The sequence below is a fragment of the Aulostomus chinensis genome, chromosome 22 (assembly GCF_037954235.1).
Source record: "Aulostomus chinensis isolate RoL2024-O1b breed Wild chromosome 22, RoL_Achi_v1.0, whole genome shotgun sequence".
In the NCBI taxonomy this organism is placed as follows: domain Eukaryota; kingdom Metazoa; phylum Chordata; class Actinopteri; order Syngnathiformes; family Aulostomidae; genus Aulostomus; species Aulostomus chinensis.
Window position 1 is genome coordinate 21233272 of NC_141341.1, and position 25135 is coordinate 21258406.

A 25135-nucleotide genomic window follows, 5' to 3' on the forward strand; every position below is an offset into this window, starting at 1 on the left:
TAGCTTGTTGTAGCAGAGCCGTACTTAATCTCAGCTCTAGCCAGAGAAGTACCCACGGACGCCGAGAGACACTCCGCTAGTTCCCCTCTAAACAACCGCCTCAGCTGACGTTACGGAACATTCTGAACCCCGTTCGGTTTTCGTTCACGGTGGTCTGAAACAATGAACTCGTCGGGCCGTCGCTCCTCCACCATGCGTAAAAACCCCTTCGTCCACAAGATGAATTTCACCTGGACAGACAAAGTAAAGGTAGGTCTGGAAACTTGACTCTCGAGCAATTACAGCTCCCCTGTTGTTGTTCATGATTGTAATGAAAGTGCTGACAATTCTTTGTGTCCTTTAGGGGCTCAAACAAAACTGTAACAAAGTAAAAAAAAAAAAAAAAGAGAAAAAAAAGGCATATTTTGCCCAGTTTACCACGTTGAAGGATCTCAAACAGATCCACGATGGCTGAGGGAGTTTGGGAGTGCAGAGAGAGAAAGGTGATGCCTTCACCTGGGCTTTGCGTCGGTTTCTTTCTGGAGTTTCTTTCTGTCACTTCTTTTTGAGTGTTTTGTGAAACAGCATTTATCTCCTCGAGTGGACAAGCAAAGTGCACCTGCCGAGAGCTGAATCCAGATGAATGCCATTTGTGTTTGTGTTGCGTTTTTAGCACACAACAGGACTACACGCCTGCTGACATTCCAAAGGGCGTATCAAATTCCCTCCCGCCAGCTTTTAACACTGCATCTTCGTAGGAATCCCCGTTGAATACATGTCAGTACCAGTTGATGGTCATTTTTAATCATGTGCTTGTGTGTAATGTGCAGTGTGTATGTGTGTAACCTACAGTATGTATGTGTTTAGTTGTATAGTGAGAATACAGCCGGGCAAGTTTTACTATTTTTCACTCACCATATTTCCTTATTATGAAAAAAAATCTTATTAGGATTTTAGTTTGTGACTAATTTTTTTTTAAGAAAACTGTATTTTCGTGAAGTTATTCCACTCATGCTACGGGCTGTAGAGGCTGCCTGAAGCACTGAGAACTGTTTTTTTTTTTTTTAATGTTGGCGCTGTAACGTGTTGAAATGAAACAGTCAGTAAATATCCAACACCAGCCGTGACATCGATATCAGTTATGGTCACCGGTATCTGCCGAAATGTTCATGTCAGTCCATCATTGTTGCAGGATTTGGTGAAAAAAAGCAACATTGCAATTGTTATGTATAATTTTGCGAGTACAGATGTATGAGTGAGTATCCAAGCAAACACTGGAGGATATGACATGTACGTGGAGGAGTCAGTGAATAAGACATGAAGCAAATGTGAGTGTGGATAAGTGCGGGTCCTCTTTCTATGTTCCTTTTTTAAAACAGGTGTGTAGTTAGTCTACATGCTTCGGACGCATCCATGCTACATGGTTGTGTGACCAGAGGTGTAACTGTAGCATTGTGGTTGCTACATGATAACAACATAGACGTGTAAAATGTCGACATCTCCCAGCCACACCTACGGTCAATTTAGAGTCTGGATTAACCTGGTCCCTCTTGATGTCTTTGGACTGTGGAGGAAGCTGGAGTACCAGAGAGAACCCAGCAGGAACAGGGAGAACATGGAGACTCACCCAGAAAGACCCCGTGCTCCAGCCGGGGCTCCACCCACAACCTTCTTGCTGGGGGCCCACAGTGACGACCACTGCACCACCGTGCTGCCCAAAATTACACTATTATGAAATGAAATAAATACCATAAAAATATTGTTTACAAGGGTAGAGAAATTTCCACAACATTTGTGCAGTGCTCTTCAAACTATCCACCCATCCAACCTAGGGCTGGGCGATGTGGCCTACAATTCCTATTGCGGTATAATCGGAACCATAGACAGTAGACTGTATTATTGCGCTATACTGTATGTTTTTGTATGTTTAATAAACACAAAATAGTCGAGAATGGTACTTCCAGAAGATTTATTGTGCTAACTGAAACCTTTGTGTCGTGCAAAACACTGCCTTGCCTTTCCCCCCTCACTTTTCTTAAAAAACACAAAATATAATAATAGAAAAAAATACAGGAAACTTTTGAAGTAACCTGAAACTTGGCGTGAGGAGCCAACCTTTCTCTTCCCACTTGTGCTCAAAGATTGACTCGGCAGAGTACAGATTCTTTGGCTTTCCTCGTATTCAACAACGTGCTTCATCTTAAGGTGGTAGAACAGATTGCTCGTCTTACGTCTGTGCAATCACGTCCGCCCGGCATTTTTTGCAGGTATTATTTTTCTGCTCAGACTCTGACCCTTTAAATCCACACCACGTCCACACCATTGATGCCGCAGCGGTCTTTTTAACGATCCCCTCATCCTCCATGCTCTCGCTGCTCTCAGCCATTTTGCCAAACAAATGCGCAGTTCGATGACGTCATAAACTTTCACGGTAGGCTGGTTCTGCCATTGGCCACATTTATATTGCATACCGCTTGTACCATTTATACCACCCACCCATTGTCTATACTGCTTATCTGTTAAGGGTTAAGGGGGGTGGAGCCTATCCCAGCTTACATTGGGTGAGAGGCAGTGTTCCGTCGCAGGGCCATCGGGAGCAAGTAGGGGTTCAGTATCTTGCTCAAGGACACTTGGACATGGTCACCGGGGGAAGTGGGGATTGAACCAGGGACCCTTCGGTTGCTCCCACTCTACTTCCAAGCCATGCTGCCCCTCTGTTCAAACTAATTGCAGTTTTTGCAATTATTCAAATGTAAATGCTGATTGTCAGTTGAATAATTGTGCAGCCATACAGTGATACAGTGTATCCTTGATTTTTTCCTTTATTGTATATTTTATGCACATACCAATGGGGGTTACACCCACCTGACATTTGGCCACATTCTCCTTGAATGCGTCTATGTTTTGAACTGCTACAGATTGGCAGCTGTCAGTAGTGTCGATACCTGTTGTCCACAGGACTTGCGTAAGCAGGTAGAGAAACCAGTCGATGGGTATGGCAGTGTCACATATGCTAAAGGTTTAGGGTAGAATAGAGTCAATGTTCCGGTCTGTACAGTTGGGGCCTAGCTGATGGTCGTCCTGCATGACTGCTACTTAAACACTGCCGTAGCTTATTCAAACAAACCCTTCAAGTAAATGCACTAAACAAGAGCAGGGTGCTTCAGGCCAAACGTGCAAGGCGTAGGTGGGTGGAATACTCTGCTGCTTTTGTTCCACATGAACAGCTGCGGCTGCATCCTAAATCAACCATGCAAATGGAATCTGTCTACTGGAGGTTAGCAGTCAGGTTGAAACACTCCCCATTAGTCAAACTATGGATTAGTGGATGAGTCTTGCTCAGGGATTGGTGGCTTCTGCTGACATGCTCTACTGATATGGCAGCGTGACCAACTGAACTAGCTATTTAAAATCTCCCCCACGGAGGTCATGTGATCGCTGGTGTTTGATTGCCGGTCTATGAGCAGGATAGCATGATTTTTATATTTGTTTTGATCAGGAACAAATGACATCATATTGTTTTGGTGGAGTTAAACACAGACCCTCTCCAGTTGAGGGTGAAGAACCTGCTAATTTGAGCTACGCTGTTAGCTCGACTGGTTACGCGCTCATGATGGCTGAGTGTCATTTAGTCCAGACTAAAATGAGGTTTGAAAAATAAATCGACATTTTATAGATCTTTGAGAGAGATTTTTTGGACATCAGTACATCGTTGCTCTGCACACTGGGATGTTGACCTGGTCGTAAAGGCTACATTATAGTAAAATGATATAATGGTTACAACAGTCTGCTCTTCTAGTGTGTTAATATCTTTTTAGAAGTACAAATAGTCATTTCTACAACATTGGTAGTTGAACAACAATATATTTGGTCAGAAATATTGTGATATTTGATTTAATCCATATTTCCCTACCCTATCTGAAGTACGAAGGGACCCAAAGCACGAAGGCTTTGGTGACCATCTACCAGCATGTCAAATGCATATTGAGATAATCCTCAAGAGGTAGTCATGCTTCCCAAATGAAGTGGACTGTAAGTCCAGTTTAGAGAGAAATCATGTTCCCAATGTGCTGCCACATAATTAGACAGGAGGAGGAAGTGCAGTCTCTTCTCCACCCCAGCATCAGGTTTATCAGTTGAGCCTTCCTGTTCTGTATCCCCGGGGTCTGGGGGTGCCTGCTTTCATTCAGATCAGAAAAAAGCACAAGACTCAGGAAATGGACTCCGATGTGACCAGCAGTGTGGTTCCACTTAGACGCAAGGTCAAACCAGGTCTTCTGCAGCAGCACAGCAAAGCATGCTTTTATTTGTCAGTGAATGAGGTGACTACATTTTTCCCCAGTATAGTTCTTGGTGCAGGAATGTCTTTATTGGCGATTGTGAGGTTTTCCATTGGTAGTTGCAGGAGAGTGTTAAAACAGTTGGGGGTGGGGTGGGGTTGTGCTGTATAATGGCAACAGTCTGGTGAATGTAAGTTAACCATATGTGTCTCTGTGTCTTCCTCTAATTAAGTGTAACGTGAGTTGTGTTTCCACTTCAGACGCGTGTTTGCACTCACTGCGTCACTCATGAACAAACACCAGCTCTGCCTGAACAAAAACTTCCATGAAGCCAGAGGATGATACAGGCGTCCCTCTAGTCTGCCCGACTGGCGGAGTGTCTGTGTGTTTGATGTAAAGAGAAGAAAAATGCTACATGTGCATTAGTACATTCCCCCTCAGTGGGCGTCCTGGAAAATCTTTTTTTGACCTGACTTCCAGAACAGCAGCAGCAGTATACAGCAGACCAGCGAAGTCAGGAAGTGAAACAGACCGACTGACTGTAGCAGCACTCATTCCAGCTGAGTCACACATTACTGGGCCGAGAACATCGTGAATGGCTGCCAGCTCTGCAGCTCGCACACAAAATACCTGTGACTTCTGACAGGGTCGGGATGTCCAAAGACTGGAATCAGTCCCAGCATGGCTCAGAGGTAGAGTGGCCATCTGGTAACTAAAGGGTTGTTAGTTTGATCCCTGCTTCCCCCGGTGACTGTGTATCCTGCAGCAAGACACTGAACCCCCAATTGCTCCTGATGATGTGTGTGTTTCTTTCCACCATCAATCTGAATTATAAAGAAGTTAGAGCACCGCTAAGTAGGGAGGCTCTGATTGATTGGCCACCAATCACTGCTGATTGATTTTCATTAGAAATATGTGGTGGTCAGATGAGCTTAATGCTTCTAGTCATGATGACCTGAGGGGAATACTCTGGTGCCTGTAGTGAGAGTGTAGTTCAGTCCCGGGAATGACAGGGCCGCGGTGGAAGGGGTTTCCAGTGTCTTTTATCTATTTCTAATCTAATTTATTCAGTGGTGGGGTGCTGAATAGTGTTGGTGCGGCCAAGCACTGATTCTGGAGCACATCTGGGTGAGAGTAGAAAAAATAGAGGAAGTGAGGGAGAAAGAGACACCATGAGGATGTTACTCCTGCAACATGTCCAAGTCCAGTGTACGGTCAGGGCAATGGTGCGCTGAGAGTGGTCTCAGGATAGGATTGTCTCAGGATAATGTCATGCTGCTTCTGACCACACAAACCACAGTGAAAACCTCCTTCGTTGAGCTGATGTGGGAAAAAAAAGGCAGCCATCTTTTTGCGTTCTCTGACACTCCTGAAAGTCTTTGGCTCTTTATGTGATTCCCTGAAAGCACTGAAATTCTACTCTGCGTGGCAACAGCATCTGGTAATTGCACATTTACTGAGACCCATCCTGTCTGATGAATTTTTACCCACATCTCTCCAACTCATGATCAACTTGTCATGCAAGTATTCCTTATCAATTTGAAGTCTCAAGCCCAAACTGAAGGGAGAAGTAGAACATGACTGTGAAAATTACATCAGTGGGGTACTTTTCTCAAAATTTTGAAAAGCGTCCTTTATAGCAACAGAAGACTTTGTACTGCAGTTTCTTCTAGGCTGAGTAGTTCACCTCATGTCAAGTAAACAGAGCATCCCTTTGATAAATGTGTCACAGGATTTAGAAACAGACTGAGCACAAAACCAACACCTGTAGACAGAAATGAACCTCAGGAAGCAAAAGCACCAAAGTGACGACTCGGGTGTGTGTGTGTGTGTGTGTGTGTGTGTGTGTGTGTGTGTGCGTGTGTGTGTGTGATAAACACACCTCAGGTTGCTATGTGGGATAGTGGTGTTCTTGAGCAGATACACTTAAAAGCATTACAATTAGAGGTTGGAAATGCTTTTAAATATCATCACATTTGAGGTAGAGCAGCTGATTATTTGGCATTTTGAGATCATCTGCATACTGTACACGCTGATAAAGAAAGAAATAATGTCTGTAGACACCTGAGTCTGCAGGCAGCTTCATCAGTGTGGCTGCATTGGAACAATGTTGGTGTTCCCACTTGTGTCCGTCTCACCTTCCTGTAGTCTACAGGCAGATGATGCCAGGTGCTGCTGGACGTTACCTGAGAGAAAATAGTAAGTGGACATTTATTCACGGGTGCAACCAGGAAATGTGCAAAACAAACAAAAATAAACTAGTAAAAAAGAAAACTATTCACACAAGAAACGGAGGATGAATCAACTGATAACAATGCAGAACAAAATAACAGCACAAGCCCAGGCATCTGCTGAGCTTCACCTTCCCATCTGGCAACAACTGAGATTATACACTGGCATACCTCTCAGTGTGCTGTATCAGGCCCTCACCATCCTCACTGCAGGGGCGGGCTCCATAAATATCTCAGAACCAGAAAATAAGAACAGATTATTTCTGATTGGATCCCCAATCTCCCACTGCACTTGAATGCATCGCAAAATGCGCTATTCTCCGCTCTGTACCAAAACATACATGAAAACCCATCTTGATACTATTGGCAGCTTCCCCCTCAGACATGGTAGTGCCCTCGACATCCTCACTGATGTCACAGAATGCTTAATCGACAGGGAATTGTGGGCGGCCCCCTCCCACACTGGGAAGACAAGGGAAACTTTCTTAAACAAATAACTTTGCTAAGGTGTGTAACGGAAATAACAATAAAAGTAACTGAAATAACAACGTTTATTGGATGTTCCTGTGTCAACCCAAGAGTAAGAATGATGGAAATCTCAACAAAATAGAACGCTAAACACAAACAGGTGCAGGATAGTAATGTGTATTGACTCTATCAGGAGAATTCAAGGTGAACGAAACAGGGAAAGAAACCAAACAAACAAAAGGTGTGGTAAAGAAATGGCTAGAAATAAACAAATGCATAAGTGACCAAAGACAATTAAGTCCACTTTGTTACAGTGTTCAAGTGAAAAAGGCATTGATTTGAAATAACGGTCATAATAATGTCCTTATAACGCTGCTGGCTGGTGCCACTGTGCACACCAACATTGCTCATATATGTGTGTGTGTGTGTGTGTGTGTGTGTGTATAATAAGTCGGCTTCAGCCCTTGAAAAACCTCTGCACCACTTAGCTTGTTACAGGATAGGAACGGACCAGTGCCAAGTGATAGTTACAGATCTTCTGCAAAGACATGCCCGTACACCACCTCCGACTGGCTATTGTTATTTTTTTACAGTAATGGTCAGATGAGCCCTGATGATCTACAGAGGTGGCTGAGAAGCTTTTCTCAAGCCAAAAAACCCCACATCAGCTATAAGATCATACTCTGTTTTTCTTTTTTTTACCAAACTTGCCCATTTCTGGAGGCCTTTGAGGGCTCATCAATGCACTCAGAGGATGCAAGCTTGAAGTCACTTTCCCAGCGGAGTTGAGGGTTTTAGTACTTGTGATAAATGTCTTGGACTAGCAAGCGCAGCACTGCAGAGGTGTTTTTCTTACCGTAGATTTTCAGTTGCCAGTAAGACAACCACTAGTGTTTTATGAGAGTACCATAAAACACTAGAAATTGCTCCCCACTACTCCGCCTCAACTCATTCTCATACCACCTCCTGAGGAAAAGTCAGCGGAGCCTCCCAGATGGATTCGTTAGGCTCTGATGAGTCCACTGAGCATCAGGTGCAGAGGTGGGGAGGCAGGAAGAGGTGTTAGAGCATCATAAATCACCCCCACTACTGTTTATTTATTAATCCAGCCCTGCAGTGAGCGCCTGGGCTCCTCCAGAGAGAGATGTGACAGAAAGGGGCGGGGTTTGGGGTTGGGGGGGGTTAGATATGATTCCCCAGAGAGGTGACAAAATGCACATCAATGCAAAGGCGGATGAAAACAGTTGAAGAGAGAGCAGCATGATGAATGAAGGTGCAGCTGCGCAAATAGATTTGAGGAGTGAGAGATTGATAGCTGCATGGATGGATGGTAAAGGAGGGAGATTCCTCAGGGACAGGAGATCAGTGTAGAGCAGGCCAGGGCGTTGATGGCTGAGGCTGCGGGGGGAATGCTCAAAATTGCGGGACGAAGCGATTGCATGGATATCAGACAAGGGAGAAGGGGCATAAAATGTCACTGAATTTCATCCGTCAGCTGTGACTTTGTGACCCTGTTAGTTGCACACTTAGTCACAAACGCATCACACAGCAGCAGAAAGGGAATGACGGCTCGGTCAGCTGACCTCTCATCTACTGTGGCACTTCGGCTTCAGTGAACTTTATTTGACCCACAAGGAATAAACCATGGAGGTTTGCGTTTGTTTGATTCCCAAAGGGTCAGCAAATATCTCTAAATCAGTGGTTTTGGAATTTGTTTTTTAAATTAGTTAATTACTTCTTTGAGCAATGCCTTGCTGCTAGAAGTGGCCTACCTTCCTTGACTAACTCAAGGCTACGTGGATGCTACCGGCACCAGCAGCTCACTGCTGGGGCTAAGAAGGCAGGCTGCTCCAGGATGAGCTTCTTCCTCAGCAGCCAGCTGTGCTGCTGTGGCTGCAGTCTGTGGGTCTGGCTGGATAACGTGCAGGCGCTCGTTCCTTGGGTTAAGTTGACTTTTTCTAGTAACTGTACACGCCCAACCAACTGTTGGAAGCAAGTCACTTAAAACTGCACTTAGATTTATGCAATGGAAAGTTATGAGGCCTGTGAGTTACTGGTAAGTCACCTAGTTAATGTGATGGTCATGTCATCTTCACACAGTTCATTTTTAATGTCTTGCACAGCTGCAATTCTTATAACGGTTGCTGGCCTTGCTCATTGTGGAGTCATGGCAGTGTGCATGTGCACCGACTGTATTTATGTTAAGAGTTATAGTCAGTCTGCAGTCTCAGCTACCTCATTGTCGACAGCAGATACTTCATCGCCCTCCATCTGTTATTTCAGCCGTTGTGTCTATGCCTCACTGTGTTCTACATGTGACGTGATCATTCTCATATATATTGGAGGTAAAAATTGAGTCAACTTTTGTGGAAGACCTTTTTTTTTTATTATTACCATAAGCATTCTTAAAGCCCCCCTTGCCCCCATCCATTATTCACAGTGTGTCCATCTGTTTGGGTGGAGAGGACTGCTGCGCCCCCCCCCCCCCCCCCCCCACATCCCTGGATGTCCTCCTCCTCTTCTGTGGCAGCAGTGACACGGGGGAGGCTCGTAGCTTCAAGCTGGTCATGTCAATGTGCGAGAATCAGCTTCAAAATATTTGTAATGCTGGCAAATTCTGTTCCAATTTTCAATAAAAATGTACTTACATTTACACTTGTTTCTGCCTGAAAGTGTGAGGTTGTCACATTAAAATCTGACTGCAGACAGGCTACCTTTGCTACCTTCTGGAGAGGAACATTTGTTTGCAGCTCTGTGAGAAGTTTTACATGGCAATGCTTGAATCATCTGATTAAATGCACTCTTCGTAAATGGTTGCATTCTATAGGCAAGTTTACTGATTTTCTTTCAGTAAATGAATAACACACAATAATAATATCCATGTGCATAATATCAGTCAATAATATCCCAGCAGTCACAGTGTTGTAGGTAAATGAAACCTCCAATGGGGCATCACAAACGTCAGTGTTGGTCCTTTAAATCCACAATGGAAGCATAGTTAGCACATTGAATATTAAAAATTCTTCATCTGGAAATGGCCAAATGTAAGTTTAATGTCAACATCCTCTTTTGATTGTTTGTCAACTACGATCCGGTCAAACATTTTGTAAATGCTGGTGGGACATCTAAGTGATCACCAGCATCAAATTGTTTTTAGGAAATTAACGAATGACATCTTTTCAGAATGTTGTGTCAATTCACAAGTGGACCAGCCAATGATGTTGAGGCATGTTGTAATTTGGGGCTGAATCAATAGCTGTCAGCTAATATGCTAGCTAGCTACTGGGCTGAAGTTTTAAAATAACAGGTCAGGTTGCTGAGTACAGACGTGGGGCATAGATTATATGTTATTATGACGAATAGTACAGAAACCACAAGGGCAACCATTGATGAGAGACAGTTGAGTGCTGGAGAGGTGGCTGGTCTTTGGCCGACCAAAAGCCAGCAGGACTTTTATGAGGGATTTTGGATTCTAGTCAGATAACCTCTGTGGCATCCAAATGTTTAGGAGACTTCTTTTTAACAGGTTTTCATGATGAAATTCAATGTGTGCAACACCATGTGCAGTCTCATTTCGCCACTTGTTCGAAACCACCACCACCACTACTGCAGTATTTTATGCCATAAACCAAAGGTATCTTTGGCTTGTGTTAACCAAATGCCTTATTTCAGGTATTTAAAAGAACAAAGCTTGCATATTTCTTCAAAGATTAAACTTCAAATCATCTCTGTGTTTCCGTGTCACCCACATTCACCATGAACGCCATGGTTAAAATGCATTTGAAATTACAGAACCAGAAACAGCACACGTGAAAGGAGACGGTTATAGAGGCTTGTCAGTGTGTAAAACTAAAGTAGGAGTATAACATGTCACCTTTCAAGAGTGTGTTGGACGTGTAAGCTCCCAGAATCCAAACTAGGAAATCTGATCAGAACGTGACTTGTAATGTGTCGTTGAATCGGCAGGTGGTTGGTTGTTCCTTGCTGAGAGAACAGGTGGAATGTATGTCGTGCCCCCCCCCCCCCCAACAATGCGGTACATAAAGGCCTATCTTTCTGGCATGAAGGAATGTACAGTATGTTAAAGACTTTGAGAAATGATTGTTTGCTCTCTCTCTCTCTCTCTCTCTCTCTCTCTGTCTGTCTCTCTCTCTCTGTCTGTCTCTCTCTCTCTCTCTCTCTCTCAGATAGGTCTGATGTCTGTCACCGTATTTCCAGTGCGGCTGCTGCTGGGGACCTTCTTCATGCTGCTGGCGTGGGTCTTCGTCCTCACAGGCTTACTGGGGCGCTCTGAGTCTGTTGTTGAGCCACGGTCATGGTGGAGATGGTGTGTATGTGTGCGATATGTGTGTAGAATAGTGTGAATGCATTTATGTGTGACAGAAACACCACTGGGTTTCAACCACAGGGGTTTGTGTGTATGTATATAGACAAATCCTATACGTGTACATTTTCAAGATGAAAAGGCCATTCACAGACTGCATGGTGGCCGTCATGGAGGAAGTGACAAATGATGGCTGCTGTTATAAATGTACCCGTCTCACACTTTAAACATTGGCAGGGTTGAAATTGTAGCTACGGATGTGTTGGAAACGCTGACAGAGGAACTGAAGAAAGCTGTTGTCATGTCTATGGCAGAAGATGAGTCCATAGACAGAACTTAACAGCGCACAGTTGGGCCTGTTTGTCTGTTACTTTGAGGGCGAATGCTCCAGACCGCTCACTGCCATTAGCAAGACACACACTGGCAAAATGTCGGGGTGTTTGTTGCAAAGATGAAAAAACTGCCTCATGTTCTGTCAGTTATAGTTTTATATTTGCATTGTCTTTTTGATGCGCTGTTCGATGTGCCTGTGTCAGATATTATCAAATTTAAAATGGAAATAACGAAGCAACATTGTTTGTTTTTCATGACATTCATTTCTTTTGGTTTAAAATTTGGTATTACCTGCTGCTGAAAATGCCTGGCCCGGCTAAATTTCTTGCGTTATAAATGTGGTACGAGTGAATTTGTAATTGAATTGTCCTGCATAAAGGCAAGCGGGTCCACCTATGATGGGGATGATGTGGATGCTCCGAGAAACAGAGTTTTTGACCAGTGTCACCAGAGACTGGAGGCTAAAGAAGAGCCTCGCTATAGAGGAGCATGCGTGGTCAGCGTCCTCGGACACTGAGCGTGGCTGAGTGAACTGTGTCTATGTCCTTTTGACCTTTATCAGGCTCATACACCTTTGTGTGCGCGGGGCCTTTCGAGCCATGTGGTTCTGCGTAGGTTTCCATTGGATCAAGGTGAAAGGGGTTCGGGCAGCACCCTCTGAAGTTCCCATCTTCACCGTGGCGCCACACTCCTCCTACTTTGATGCCATCCCAGTCACAGAGACCATGTGCTCCATAGTGACCAAGCTGGAGAGTCAGAACATTCCTATCTGGGGCAGTGAGTAATGCTTATCCATCACCCCTACAGCACTTAGACTGCACCAATGCCATCCCTCCCTGAACACGGGCAGTTTCGATGTGTAGAATGGCTCTGATGTCATCCCAATTTGCATGCCGACATAAATCCCCCTTCCACCACCCACCCAAACAAATTATTTTCTTAGATTTATTACCCACATGCAGACGTCACGCTCCCTCTATATTGCCTGTTAAATTATGCAGAGCAGCTCATGTGAGTCTAGTCAGCTTGCTGCGTGTGGCTCTCAGCAGAAGTAGACATCCGAAGGTAGAGTTCAGCATGTACATCAGTCAGATATAAATAAACGTGTACCGGTGAAGGGCAGTGTTTCCCCAGAGCGCACGCACGCACACAGACACACACACACACACACACACACACACACACACACACACACACACACACTCCTACTCTCTCTCTCTCTCTCTTATCGGCCATGTTTCTTTCATGTGTCCTTTTCTCTTGTTTTACTCTTTTTCTATCAAAGCACATAAAATTGTTTTCCAAGAGTTCTCCTTTCTTCAGAGACCTGGAGTGGCTATCGAGAGATTTTTACATTCAATGTTTTTGTGTGTGAATATGTACCTTGTAACGATGTATTTTGAGGCCAAGAACTTGTTATAAATACTGTAGCTTGTTCCCCTTAATGCAATTAATTAGCCACCATGTTTTCTAACTCGTTCCCTCAAATATAAAACTACTACATTGAGGGAATACGTTATATTATAGCTCTTGTTCTAGAGTATATCATAATGTATATAATAGTACCCCCCCACTGGCCACTCTAGGGCTCTGTTCATCCCTGTGTTTCACTGCACTCTTCACTAAAAATATGCATCGCAATTCCAAGATGTAATTGCGAGCCTGATTTGAATCTGATGCTTTTATGCTTCATTGTTTTTCATTAAACTGCTGTCTCTACTGCAGCAGGACGCACGCTTTGTTTGGAAGTATTTGCACGTAACAGTAAAATGAAATCCTGCACATTGGTGAACCTCTATGGTGGACGTTGTCTAGTTTAGTTTTATTAAAGAAGTCAATATCTCTTCACTCTATGTAGGTCTGATAATGTCATGCTAAAAAACACCCGATCACATTGTTAAAATGAAAAGGACCGGACTTACTTGAACATTGTGTACTTGACTTGTGCTACCACACAAAAGTTCTAAAAATGAACTCTGTTTATGTTTTCCTCTTCATCGTCATCGTCATCGTCATCATCATCCTCATCATCATCCTCCCCTCAGCTCTGATCAGCTACATCAGGCCAGTTAATGTGTTTCGCTCAGACCAGGAGTCCAGGAGAAATACCGTCAAGGAGATCAAGAGGAGAGCCCAGTCTGGAGGGGAATGGCCTCAGGTAGCACACAGGAGAAGGAGGCGTGTGTATATGCACACACAGTGCTATGTCCCCACAACATGAGCTATACATATCGCACACACACAGCTCACAGCACATGGTAACTGAAAGGCGATAGCGTAAACACAGTGTGAGTCACTCTTGGTTCACATGATTTAAGTCTCATTTATAACACTGGAGAAGAAGCGAATGCATTTGTTTGTGTGTGTTTGTGTCCTAATGAGCGTTGGTTGTTTCTCTCCAGATCATGATATTCCCGGAGGGGACGTGCACCAACAGGTCCAGCCTCATCTTGTTTAAGGCTGGTATGTGAACATGAAACCAGGTGGAATGTGGCCCTGTTCCATGCACATATTAGTTCTTGTAGACAGCTAGGTTCTATTTTCTCTACTCTTTGAACCAAACAGTGATGGCCCTTAAAAACCCCGCCAAAAACCATTTGTTCTGTGTTATGCAGTAATAATGATATTGTTCATTAATATGGTGATACATCCTCTTGGAACACAGTGTTGATACTCTGGTGCCAAATATCAGGATTTTATTAATACAACCGTGAGCAGATTCCCCAGTGCTAAGCTGGTATGATGTACTTTGATGTACATTATTTTATCTCAAGAGTCAAATTGTGTGACATTGACGATACAGTGCGATGTGACCTGTGTTTGAGTGCCACAGAGATGACGTATCGCCAGCCAACCCAGGAGTTTGCTTTGCCATGGATTCTCTCACCGAAACCCGACTGACATTTTACGTTGGATTTTGGATTATTGCTGAAAATAAGGTCTGCTAAGAAAGATGATCCTCACAAATAAAAATTGCAGTCACGAGAAGTTTAAAGGGAACATGAGTGCCATCATGGATTCGGTCAATTTTCAAAATAAAACACTGTGCAGACTCTTTATCACCAAAGCAGACAGATTAGAACCATCTATCCATCCATCCATCTATCCATCCATCCATCCATCCATCCTTCAATTTTCTACTATTTATCCTGTTAGGGTGGTGGGGGTGGAGCCTATCCCAGCAGCCTTCCCCCTGGACAGGTCACCAGTCCATGGCAGGACCAACACATAGAGACAGACAACCATTGGCTCTCCCAGCCACGCCTACGGTCAATTTAGAGTCTGGATTAACCTGGTCCCTCTTGATGTCTTTGGACTGTGGAGGAAGCTGGAGTACCAGAGAGAACCCAGCAGGAACAGGGAGAACATGGAGACTCACCCAGAAAGACCCCGTGCTCCAGCCGGGGCTCCACCCACAAACCTCTTGCTATGAGGCGACAGTGATGACCACTGCTCCACCGTGCCACCCCAGATTAGTGAAACTGAGCCAGATTGATAGAATGTGAGCATGTGTCTGACACACTGACAGTGAAAACTACCACTGTACGGAGTACGGGGGTAAATAGCGTAGCAGGCAGAACACGGGGAGCTGTGGCCCTGTCGATAAGGACAGTGTAGAAAGGCCTCCTCTTGCCACCACTCCTCATCTGCATGTTTTGCATGTTGGCTGACCTTCCTCCTCAGACTGGTCTGACTGGGGGGTGGGGTGGGGGGGGGGGGGGGGGGGTGGTGGCTTCTTCAGCTTCTTCAGGCATTTTCATGTGAACAGCACAGGGCAGTCAGCTGCACTGCAGATGCTATAAGCCAGTTCAGGTATGCAGCCATGCTGAGGGGCCATGAGCTGCACAAGCGGCAGAAGCAAAGGTATGAGGGAAAATCCTTGTGGTTTCGATACAACGATACAATGATGTTTTCAAATGCCAGCATACCGTGAGTCTGACATGCCGCGCATCCCTCAATGGCAAATGATTTTGGCCATGTTGCTCTGTGGGTGCTTCAAGTTGAAGTTGGGATAAATGAGTTTCATGTTGACTCTGCATGTTTACAGGTTTATTTTGCTACTTAAGTACACCACAGCAGAACATAAAACAGTGGCGCTCGTCTCTGTCCACGGCTTGTGTTTTCCTGCCTATTGTGCTCTAGTTACCTCCTGTGTGTTGTTTCTGTGTGTGTCTGTCTCGCATTAACTGAGTTATGCTGTTCGCCATTGTCCTCCGTCTGCACTGTCTAATCCCCTTTCTTCCAGTCTGTAATTCTGTCATTTTTAGTAAGCCCTATTGGTCACACTTTGTCCTGCTTTTTGTGTTTGTGTGTGTGTGGGGGTGGACCAGGTATTCCTCATGTTGTGGGGACTTTTTACATTGTCACATTGTGGGAATTTGCGTCCCTTTTTGGAAACCCAACTGTGCGTCTTTGCTCGGTCAATAACCTCTGTGTCTAGTTTGGATGGCTCTCCTCTGCTTACGTCTCTTCATGGGCTCCCAACTGCGTGCTTTTTTGGTTCAAATGTGTATGTGCTGAGAACCCTCTCTGTAGATACCACCAATCCTTTCCTCATTTTTAAAAGACCTCTGAGTAGAATCATCACCGTCTTGCCTACCTTGCCTACGCGTCTGTGTTCTTGTAGCAGTTATTGTTCCCCTGCACCTCAACCAGTTTATGGAGCCCATGAAATCCTATGACTGTCTGTCATGGTATCTTTTTCATATTCATCACCAGGTTGTTGTCTGGTGTAGTAGCTTTGTACTGCACCACCTTCACTGGTGTCATGTGAAATTTGTCATGAAACTGGTGTCGCACTGCCATTAGGACATTCTCACATATTCACACATATATCCATGCTGGAGACAAACCACATATTGAACACTGAATAAAGCAAGATGTCTTGATGAATATAGAGTTTGTATGAGACACATCCCTTCTCGTCCCCTGATCAAGTGCAGAAGCATTTAAAATATATCAACTCAATCAAGTGTTCGTCATTGTCAGGCTCACAGGAACGAGCACCAGCACACAGAGTTGAATATGGACAATATTTGACAAAACCCCACCAAAAAATACTGTCAAGTAAATCAGAGCCTGCTGTTCCTCTGACAAACTAAGCTGAAATTCAGATTATTCTGAGGTCAAATATGGGCTCTGACACTGAATATGTCAGTCTCTTGATGGTGCATGTTGCCAAATGAATCTAATATTTCAGTTATTTCCATTAAAGTCCAAACTTAATTTTTGTTTTCAAAATCTTCTAGAGCATAAATATCTTCTTTGGACATTGCTGGTCATGTGCTGAAATTTTAGTCTCTCATTTTTTTTGGTTTCATGATGAATGAGCTGTAATACCCCCTCTTCTTCAACTGATTAGCATGAGCACTTCTAGCCCTGTAGCTTGTTGGACGAGCCCACAACCAACGATTCATCCCAGAAAAATGCACCACGGACCTTAGCTGTCGAGCCAGCGAGTGGAACCGCCACTGCACGTGAAACAACATCAATTAACTGATTTCAGTGGTACTACAATACACCCATCATGTAGTAGTATTTTGTTTACCTTTTTTCATTGAAGTCAGTAAATAGAAAATAATTACAAGATGACATTCAAAAACAAAAATGACATGATGTCATAAGCTGTTTGGAAAGAAAATAGTTTGTACTCTTTCAGAGTAACTGAACAATGAAATTCTGCTTGTTTCATGATCTGAATGAATGTGAATAGTTATTAGGAATAATTCTCAGTTGTCAGCTGTCCCTTCTGCTCTCTTTTAGGTGCTTTCATCCCAGGACTCCCAGTGCAGCCAGTGGTGCTACGCTACCCAAACAAACTGGTACCCACTCCCCCATCCATTCTCACCCTTCCTGTGTCACACATCCTTTCAATATCTGTGACTTTTGCTCCTAATTCAACATTAGCTCCGCTAGTACATTCAGCATGGGCACAAACCCACTCTTAGTGACACACACCAGTGATGTAATGGCTTCTTTCCCTCACCTTTTGTTGAATGACTTCACTCTCTAGTGGGATGATATTTCATCCTCTTCTTTCTTCTGTCTTACACACCCCTGCGCGCGCGCACACATACACACACGCACACACACACACACACACACACACACACACACACACACAGGGGTCCTGTCTCTCCCCGTGCTTCTCGTCGATCCCTCATGAAATATTTATTTCTTGTAACCTGGGTTTCTTGTGTGTTTCCCTAGCTTTTGTCTCTTTTTCAACTTCAGCCGCCGCTCATTTTAGTCGCAAACAAGCAGCATAATGTGGTAAAAAGAGCAAATATGCAAATAAACCACATTTATATGGTGACTTGTCCCTGCATGGTCCATTTCAACACCGCAAAAAGTGCTGATGGCATCATTCCAGGTGCCAGGGTGTCCTGTGTGGACCTGTCTTAAATGTGACTTCAGGCAGTTTAGTGTTCTGCCCAATTTGCTCTGTTACATAAATCAAAAGAGTGCATAGACTCTCATTGAGGATCCATAGTTCTGTTTTTCCCTCTTTTAGCTTCACTTAATTTCACTTGGAGGTCACTTGGAGTGATGTGCATTTGACCTGCAGCAGCAAGGTTCAGGCTCTAAAACCCATCGTGAAACCTTTCTTATAATGCAGCTTGTGTGTGTGTTTGTTGTGTGTCATTTCCTGTCTCCCCTTCCTGTCCATAGGATACTGTTACATGGACGTGGCAAGGTCCTGGCGCGTGAGTGTTACACACACACACACACACACTTACAACACAAACACACAGCATCTAATTCTCCCTGCTAACTCCGTTAAGACACTCGTGAACTCTCCCCATTAAATATTAAAGCTCTGCTAACTTCGGATTTCATTGATGGACAAATCAAACTCTTGTTCTTGTCATCTAGGTTCAAGATTCTCTGGCTCACTCTGTGCCAACCTCATAACCCTATAGAGATAGAGGTGAACATTTTAATCAGGCATATTTGATTATGAAGGCGGATCACATGGAAATGTAACAGGATTCTCTCTCCTCTTAGTACTTGCCTATTTACACACCCTCCGACGAGGAGAAGGAGAACCCTGCTCTGTTTGCCAACAATGTCAGAAAGCTGATGGCCAAGTAAGTTTGTGTTTTCATTTCAAGCCAACACGCACGCACACACGTGCGCGCACACACACACACACACACACACACACACACACACACATACATACACACACACCATCCTGCAGGTGCTTATACAATGAAATCTGCCTCCGTCCCGGCAGAGCGTTGGAGGTGCCTCTGGTTGACCTGTCCTTTGACGACCGGGACATAAGCACGTCACAGGGACCGCTGTGCATCTATGACCACAGCAGCCTGCTGGAGTTCAACTGGCTGCTGTGCCGCTTGGGGTGAGTGAGGGGAGTTGGACTTGGTGGGTTTGATTCAAAACTAAGAAATGCTGACATCTAATGGTGGGAGGATGGAAACACAGTGGTGTTTGTTTGAGTTGAGAGTATTATCCCTCCCTCTGTCTTATCCTAGGCTCTGTCACCATCTCCTGTGCAATGTAATCCATCTTCATCAGGGATTTCTGCTCTGTTCCACATTGTATCTCCAGGCTGAGGTCACAGACAACAGACAAGGTTCTGGAGGAGCAGGCCAGTAGAGCCAGAGAACTGCAGGGCGACCGCCTCAGTTTAGAGGGCTTTGCCCAGTTCCTCAACCTGCCAGTGACAGATGCACTCACACAGGTGCACAGCCTCTTTGACCAGGTAAATGAATGGTTCCATGACCTTTATTAGTCTGATATTTATACATTTAAAGGGACATATATCAAAAAGGTTTCAAACTGGTGATGGCAGAAAAAGTAGGAGGTGCCTTACATGACTCACACACTGGTACGCCCCGATGCCCACAGCAAGACACTCGGTGTAGGACATGGGTCTACAACGCACAAAAACTTGATTTTGACAGCAGTATCAAAGAACCAGACCTGTCATCACACAACGTCAAACTCAAGATGTTTAAAATCTTGGAAGTTTAAACAGAAAAGGACACCAGTTATCAGCCACATCCTCCTTGAAACAACTACTGGCTAAACTGCCTGGTAGAATGAACATTATCCTCTATATTCACAGTTTTGGACCTAAAATCATCTTTCTTGAAGTCCTGTTGTTTAGATCAACTTTAAACATCCATCCATCCATTTTCACGCAGGCACAGGGAGAACATGCAGACTCCACACAGAAAGACCTCGTACTCAAGCCAGGGCTTGAACCTGGAAACTTCTTGCTGGGAGGCCACAGTGCTGACCACTGCACCGCCGTGCCACCCAACTTTAAACAAAAAAGAAAATCTCTCTTGATGCCTGTGCAGCAAAATATGAAACTAAATTCAAAAAGGTCTCAAACAGTCAGAATGTAAGAGTGAGTGTTCAGTATGGGTTCTCAGAAACTGTTAAATATGAGGCAGCTGGCAGGGAGATAGAACCAGCAGCACACGACAGGTTCCTGACTGTCACAAGTCAGGAGAAGATGATGGCTGATCAACTCCCTCTTGTGGAGACTTTTTTTGCTGAATTTGAATTTGTGATGTACAGTAAAAATGTACGTGATGTTTTTTTTTTTTTTTAATTGGGCGGCACGGTGGTGCAGTGGTCAGCACTGTGGCCTCACAGCAAGAAGGTTCCGGGTTCAAATCCCCGGCTGCAGCACGGGGTCTTTCTGGGTGAGTCTCCATGTTCTCCCTGTTCCTGCTGGGTTCTCTCTGGTACTCCAGCTTCCTCCACAGTCCAAAGACATCAAGAGGGACCAGGTTAATCCAGACTCTAAATTGACCGTAGGCATGGCTGGGAGAGCCAATGGTTGTCTGTCTCTATGTGTTGGTCCTGTCATGGACTGGTGACCTGTCCAGGGTGAACCCCGCCTCTTGCCTGTAGCCGCTGGGAAAGGCTCCAGCCCCCCGCGACACTTAATAGGAACAAGTGGCAGAAAATGGACGGGTGGATGTACTTTTTTAATTGCAGTTCTGTTTCTTGTCGCGCCATGATGACTGTGTTGCAGCATGACATTTAAGGTCACATTTGTTTCCTCGCAATTGTCCTCTGTGAGATATTTCTTTCCTAGTATGATGGACAGGTAGACATCAGGCACTACGTCATTGCACTGTCTACTGTGTACCGACCGTCACAGTCAATGGAGACTCTCCGACTGGCCTTCAGGGTGAGCACATTAACACTAAAACTACTTTGATCGATTGTACTACTAACTGGCAGGACTAAAAACACATTTTGGCGTGCAGATGTATGAGAGCAACGACCACGGGGAAGTCCAAGAACAAGAACTCGCCGCAATCTTGGAAATCATGTTGGGCGTGAAGGAAGTGGAACTTTCCATGCTGTTTTTACAGCTCGACAGAACTGACACTGAGAAAATCACATATGGTAAGACCCCCAAGATTTAGTTGTGGTAACTTTTGGGCGGGTTTTGCTAGTTGGGTATTTTCATCATTGTTGGAAAACATGTCTGCCATCTTGGACAGATTTGTACGACACAACCACTGGGGGCCCTATTGAAACAATCTATGATGTATGTCCACGCTGAGCATTTGGGGCGTGTTCAGCCTCATTCTGATCAGAGAGCCTCGTGTCTCTCCCTCTAAAGCCCAGGGTGCACCGGGAGTTAGTGGGTTGTTGCTTCCATGGCTCATGCATCTCAACTCCTGAGAAGTGAACATTTCTCATCCAGAGAAACTGACCTGCTCGTGCACCAGGTGAAGGTGCTTCAACACATCTGACATTGATATAAATGAGCAGGAGGAGTTGAATGAGGCCTGGGAGGAGGTGGAGCAGGCCTGGTAGGGGTGGAGGAGGCCTGGGAGGGGGTGAATGAGGCCTGGGAGGGGGTGGAGCAGGCCTGGGAGGGGGTGGAGGAGGCCTGAGAGGAGGTGAATGAGGCCTGGGAGGAGGTGAATGAGGCCTGGGAGGAGGTGAATGAGGCCTGGGAGGGGGTGGAGCAGGCCTGGGAGGAGGTAAATGAAGCCTGGGAGGAGGTGGAGGAGGCCTGGGAGGAGGTGAATGAGGCCTGGGAGGGGATGGAGCAGGCCTGGGAGGAGGTGGAGGAGGCCTGGGAGGAGGTGAAGGAGGTCTAGGAGGAGGTGAAGGAGGCCTGGGAGCAGGTGAATGAAGCCTGGGAGGAGGTGGAGGAAGCCTGGGAGGAGGTGGAGGAGGCCTGGGAGGAGGTGGAGGAGGCCTGGGAGGAGGTGAATGAGGCCTGGGAGGAGGTGGAGGAGGCCTGGGAGGAGGTGAATGAGGCCTGGGAAGAGGTGAAGGAGGCCTGGGAGCAGGTGAATGAAGCCTGGGAGGAGGTGAATGAGGCCTGGGAAGAGGTGAATGAGGCCTGGGAGGAGGTGAAGGAGGCCTGGGAGCAGGTGAATGAAGCCTGGGAGGAGGTGAATGAGGCCAGGGAGGAGGTGAATGAGGCCTGGGAGGAGGTGGAGGAGGCCTGGGAGGAGGTGGAGGAGGCCTGGGAGGAGGTGAATGAGGCCTGGGAAGAGGTGAAGGAGGCCTGGGAGAAGGTGAATGAAGCCTGGGAGCAGGTGAATGAAGCCTGGGAGGAGGTGAATGAGGCCTGGGAGGAGGTGAAGGAGGCCTGGGAGCAGGTGAATGAGGCCTGGGAGGAGGTGAAGGAGGCCTGGGAGCAGGTGAATGAAGCCTGGGAGGAGGTGGAGGAGGCCTGGGAGGAGGTGGAGGAGGCCTGGGAGGAGGTGAATGAGGCCTGGGAGGAGGTGGAGGAGGCCTGGGAGGAGGTGAATGAGGCCTGGGAAGAGGTGAAGGAGGCCTGGGAGCAGGTGAATGAAGCCTGGGAGGAGGTGAATGAGGCCTGGGAGGAGGTGAAGGAGGCCTGGGAGCAGGTGAATGAGGCCTGGGAGGAGGTGAAGGAGGCCTGGGAGCAGGTGAATGAAGCCTGGGAGGAGGTGGAGGAGGCCTGGGAGGAGGTGGAGGAGGCCTGGGAGGAGGTGAATGAGGCCTGGGAGGAGGTGGAGGAGGCCTGGGAGGAGGTGAATGAGGCCTGGGAAGAGGTGAAGGAGGCCTGGGAGCAGGTGAATGAAGCCTGGGAGGAGGTGAATGAGGCCTGGGAGGAGGTGAAGGAGGCCTGGGAGCAGGTGAATGAGGCCTGGGAGGAGGTGAAGGAGGCCTGGGAGCAGGTGAATGAAGCCTGGGAGGAGGTGGAGGAGGCCTGGGAGGAGGTGGAGGAGGCCTGGGAGGAGGTGAATGAGGCCTGGGAGGAGGTGGAGGAGGCCTGGGAGCAGGTGAATGAAACCTGGGAGGAGGTGAATGAAACCTGGGAGGAGGTGGAGGAGGTGGTTAAAGAGCGAAGGCACTTACCATGACTTCTGGCTTCATGCTGGCTTGAAACAAGAAATGGTGTTTGTACTTGACCGGCTTGTGCCATTCCTACGATGGAGCGTAGCTGCTTATCAGCTACAGGTTATTGTGGTAGCTAACTGCCTTTTTCTAAAGATGTACTTTAGAATAACAACTCTGAACAGAGATACCACCACCCAAGGTAGAGTAAAATTCTATTAACAAAAATGTTTTGACCTATAGGAATAAAAAGCATAAGCATTTCAGGCACGTGACTAAATCATGAGTGCTTATGCTGCTCAGTCACATCCTGATTCCCTGCGAGCTCATGCTAATGTGCACATGCATAGTGGCTGATACTGATCTCTAGCATAATTCGCCCATATTTGGCAGATACACAGTGATTAGCTTCATGTCTCCTGACAGATGCGGATTTTAGGGTCTTTGAAAGTTAACATTTTTCTTGAATACAGGCAGTAAGCCAGCCAAGTATGACCCGAGCCCGTGGTTAGTCCGTAGCTATCCAAGATGGCAGACCCGCTTGTGCACGTGTGCAGTAGAGGGTAATCTGGGGTTTCATCTGGACTTCCAGTGTTCCCTGTACTTTTCTGTTGTACTACCAATGATTTGTTTGCTAAGAAACAGACTTGCAGTCTGCAAACAGGATGTAGACTTGAAAAGGTTGTAGATCTTTGTTTGTACTGCTGGTCTTCAGTCATCACAGTAATTATACTCATGTCTTATAACTAACAAGACCTCGATTCTTTGAATATTTTTGGAATGTCCGAGGGAAAGAAGAACAAGACATTTGTATCTCATGCTTCAAAGCCAGAGCAGTTCCAGACTGTAATCACAGCCTGCTTCTCTCTCCTTTGACCAGACGAACTTCGTCACTTTGTAGAGCAGCATCCCAGCTTCGTTCTGGACTACCTCAACTTTAAAAACCATCCACGCAGGTTCTGCATCGGCCGTCCTCAGAGCTGCAACGGCCAGAGCCACAACAAGGACAACTGAAGGACTGCTGTGTTTGTCTGTCTGTCTGTCTGTCAGAACAGCTTCAGGTGCAGCAGCTTGCCCATCACCTTTGTGCCTTTAAGAGCAGAGGGGAAGAGAGAAAGTGGATGGAAGGAGAACATCCAAGTAGGTAGGACGGAAGAGCAGCGACAGATGATGGAAACAAGACAACTCCATCTTTGATCTTGGTCTCTACTCAGCATGGTTTAGGGAAACACGTTGTAAATGATCTGCAAAGGTATTATTTATTGTAAGACTATTTCCTTGTGTACCGAATACTTGTATTTATGTACTTGGCGGATGAAAGGATTTTACTTTTTTATCTTATTCTAACTCTTTCTTGAAGGTTATCACTGTTGTTGATCTCAGGCTAATGGACACTAGCACACTGTCCTCTCCTGCTGCCTCATGTACAAACTTAGAAACACCTCATTTCAGGTTAAACAAGAATCGGGGTGCTGCCGTTCAGATAGTGTAAACGATCAGATCAGCTGGAAGAAGCTAAATCTCCCTCTTAATCCAGTGGGGTTATCCTGATGTCAAGTTACCACCGCAGAAACAGAGCAAGAGACATTAAGACAGATTAGTGTTTGGGACGATTGGTGAAGCCAGAGCTGACCCTTAAATATTTCTGGCTCGTCCAAATGTTCTCATCCTCTCAGAACAACGTTGATTAGCAGAACAAAGACGACACACGCTCAGTGGTCATTACATCAGCTAGTGCACCACCCTTCCTGAGGGTTAGGTCTCCACCAACAGGGTGGAGAGGTGTTTGAACGGTCATTTCGGAGGCTGTGGTTTGGATGTGCTTTAGAATTGTTCAGGGTGGTGGTCCTGATCCTTCCTCCATCCCATCCTTATTCGGGAGCTTGGACAGAATACCAGAACATTACAGGTGGACTGCATTGCAAATTAAAATGAGCTGTAGAACTCACCGTCTCTCTGGAACAGACGGGTTAGAGCTGGATATGTTAGGAGGTGAATGTCTTTTCATCACTTTTCGCCGTTTTAGCAGCACGGCTTCCTACGGATGGCAGTTTCAGGCCATCACAACGGTCCATTGTTTTAATTTCTTCTCAGGTTTCAACTTTTTATGTACCCTAATGCATTTAATATCCTGACTGCATTGGTTTTCAGATTCACATTTCTCAGTAAGTGTCTTCAAGAATGAATACAGATCTACA

General features: G+C 45.7%; 1 protein-coding gene across 3 annotated transcripts; it reads left to right on the plus strand.

Moving 5' to 3' along the window:
- On the plus strand, positions 1–25135 carry lpcat1 (lysophosphatidylcholine acyltransferase 1). 3 transcript variants are annotated; one of them, XM_086193825.1, is made up of 14 exons: positions 1–249; positions 11146–11285; positions 12178–12392; positions 13661–13773; positions 14018–14078; positions 17379–17437; positions 18288–18322; positions 18492–18546; positions 18624–18706; positions 18856–18981; positions 19191–19344; positions 20710–20793; positions 20873–21014; positions 23818–25135. In XM_086193825.1, the coding sequence occupies exons 1-14, from the start codon at positions 163–165 to the stop codon at positions 23949–23951; spliced, it is 1488 nt and encodes a 495-aa protein (XP_086049951.1). In that variant the 5' UTR covers positions 1–162; the 3' UTR covers positions 23952–25135. The 3 variants fall into 3 exon arrangements, with proteins under 3 accessions (XP_086049951.1, XP_086049950.1, XP_086049952.1); XM_086193824.1 differs by having other exon boundaries at positions 3–249; positions 20698–20793; XM_086193826.1 differs by having other exon boundaries at positions 6–249; positions 11150–11285; positions 20698–20793.

What these genes read in the sequence shown, in the direction of transcription:
- lpcat1 (XM_086193824.1), top strand. Translation starts at nt 163, where the DNA reads ATGAACTCGTCGGGCCGTCGCTCCTCCACCATGCGTAAAAACCCCTTC. An exon ending in GAACATTCCTATCTGGGGCA is followed by an intron (nt 12,393 to 13,660) that starts GTGAGTAATGCT and finishes TCCTCCCCTCAG; the next exon opens with CTCTGATCAGCTACATCAGG. An exon ending in TGCACAGCCTCTTTGACCAG is followed by an intron (nt 19,345 to 20,697) that starts GTAAATGAATGG and finishes TTTCTTTCCTAG; the next exon opens with TATGATGGACAGGTAGACAT.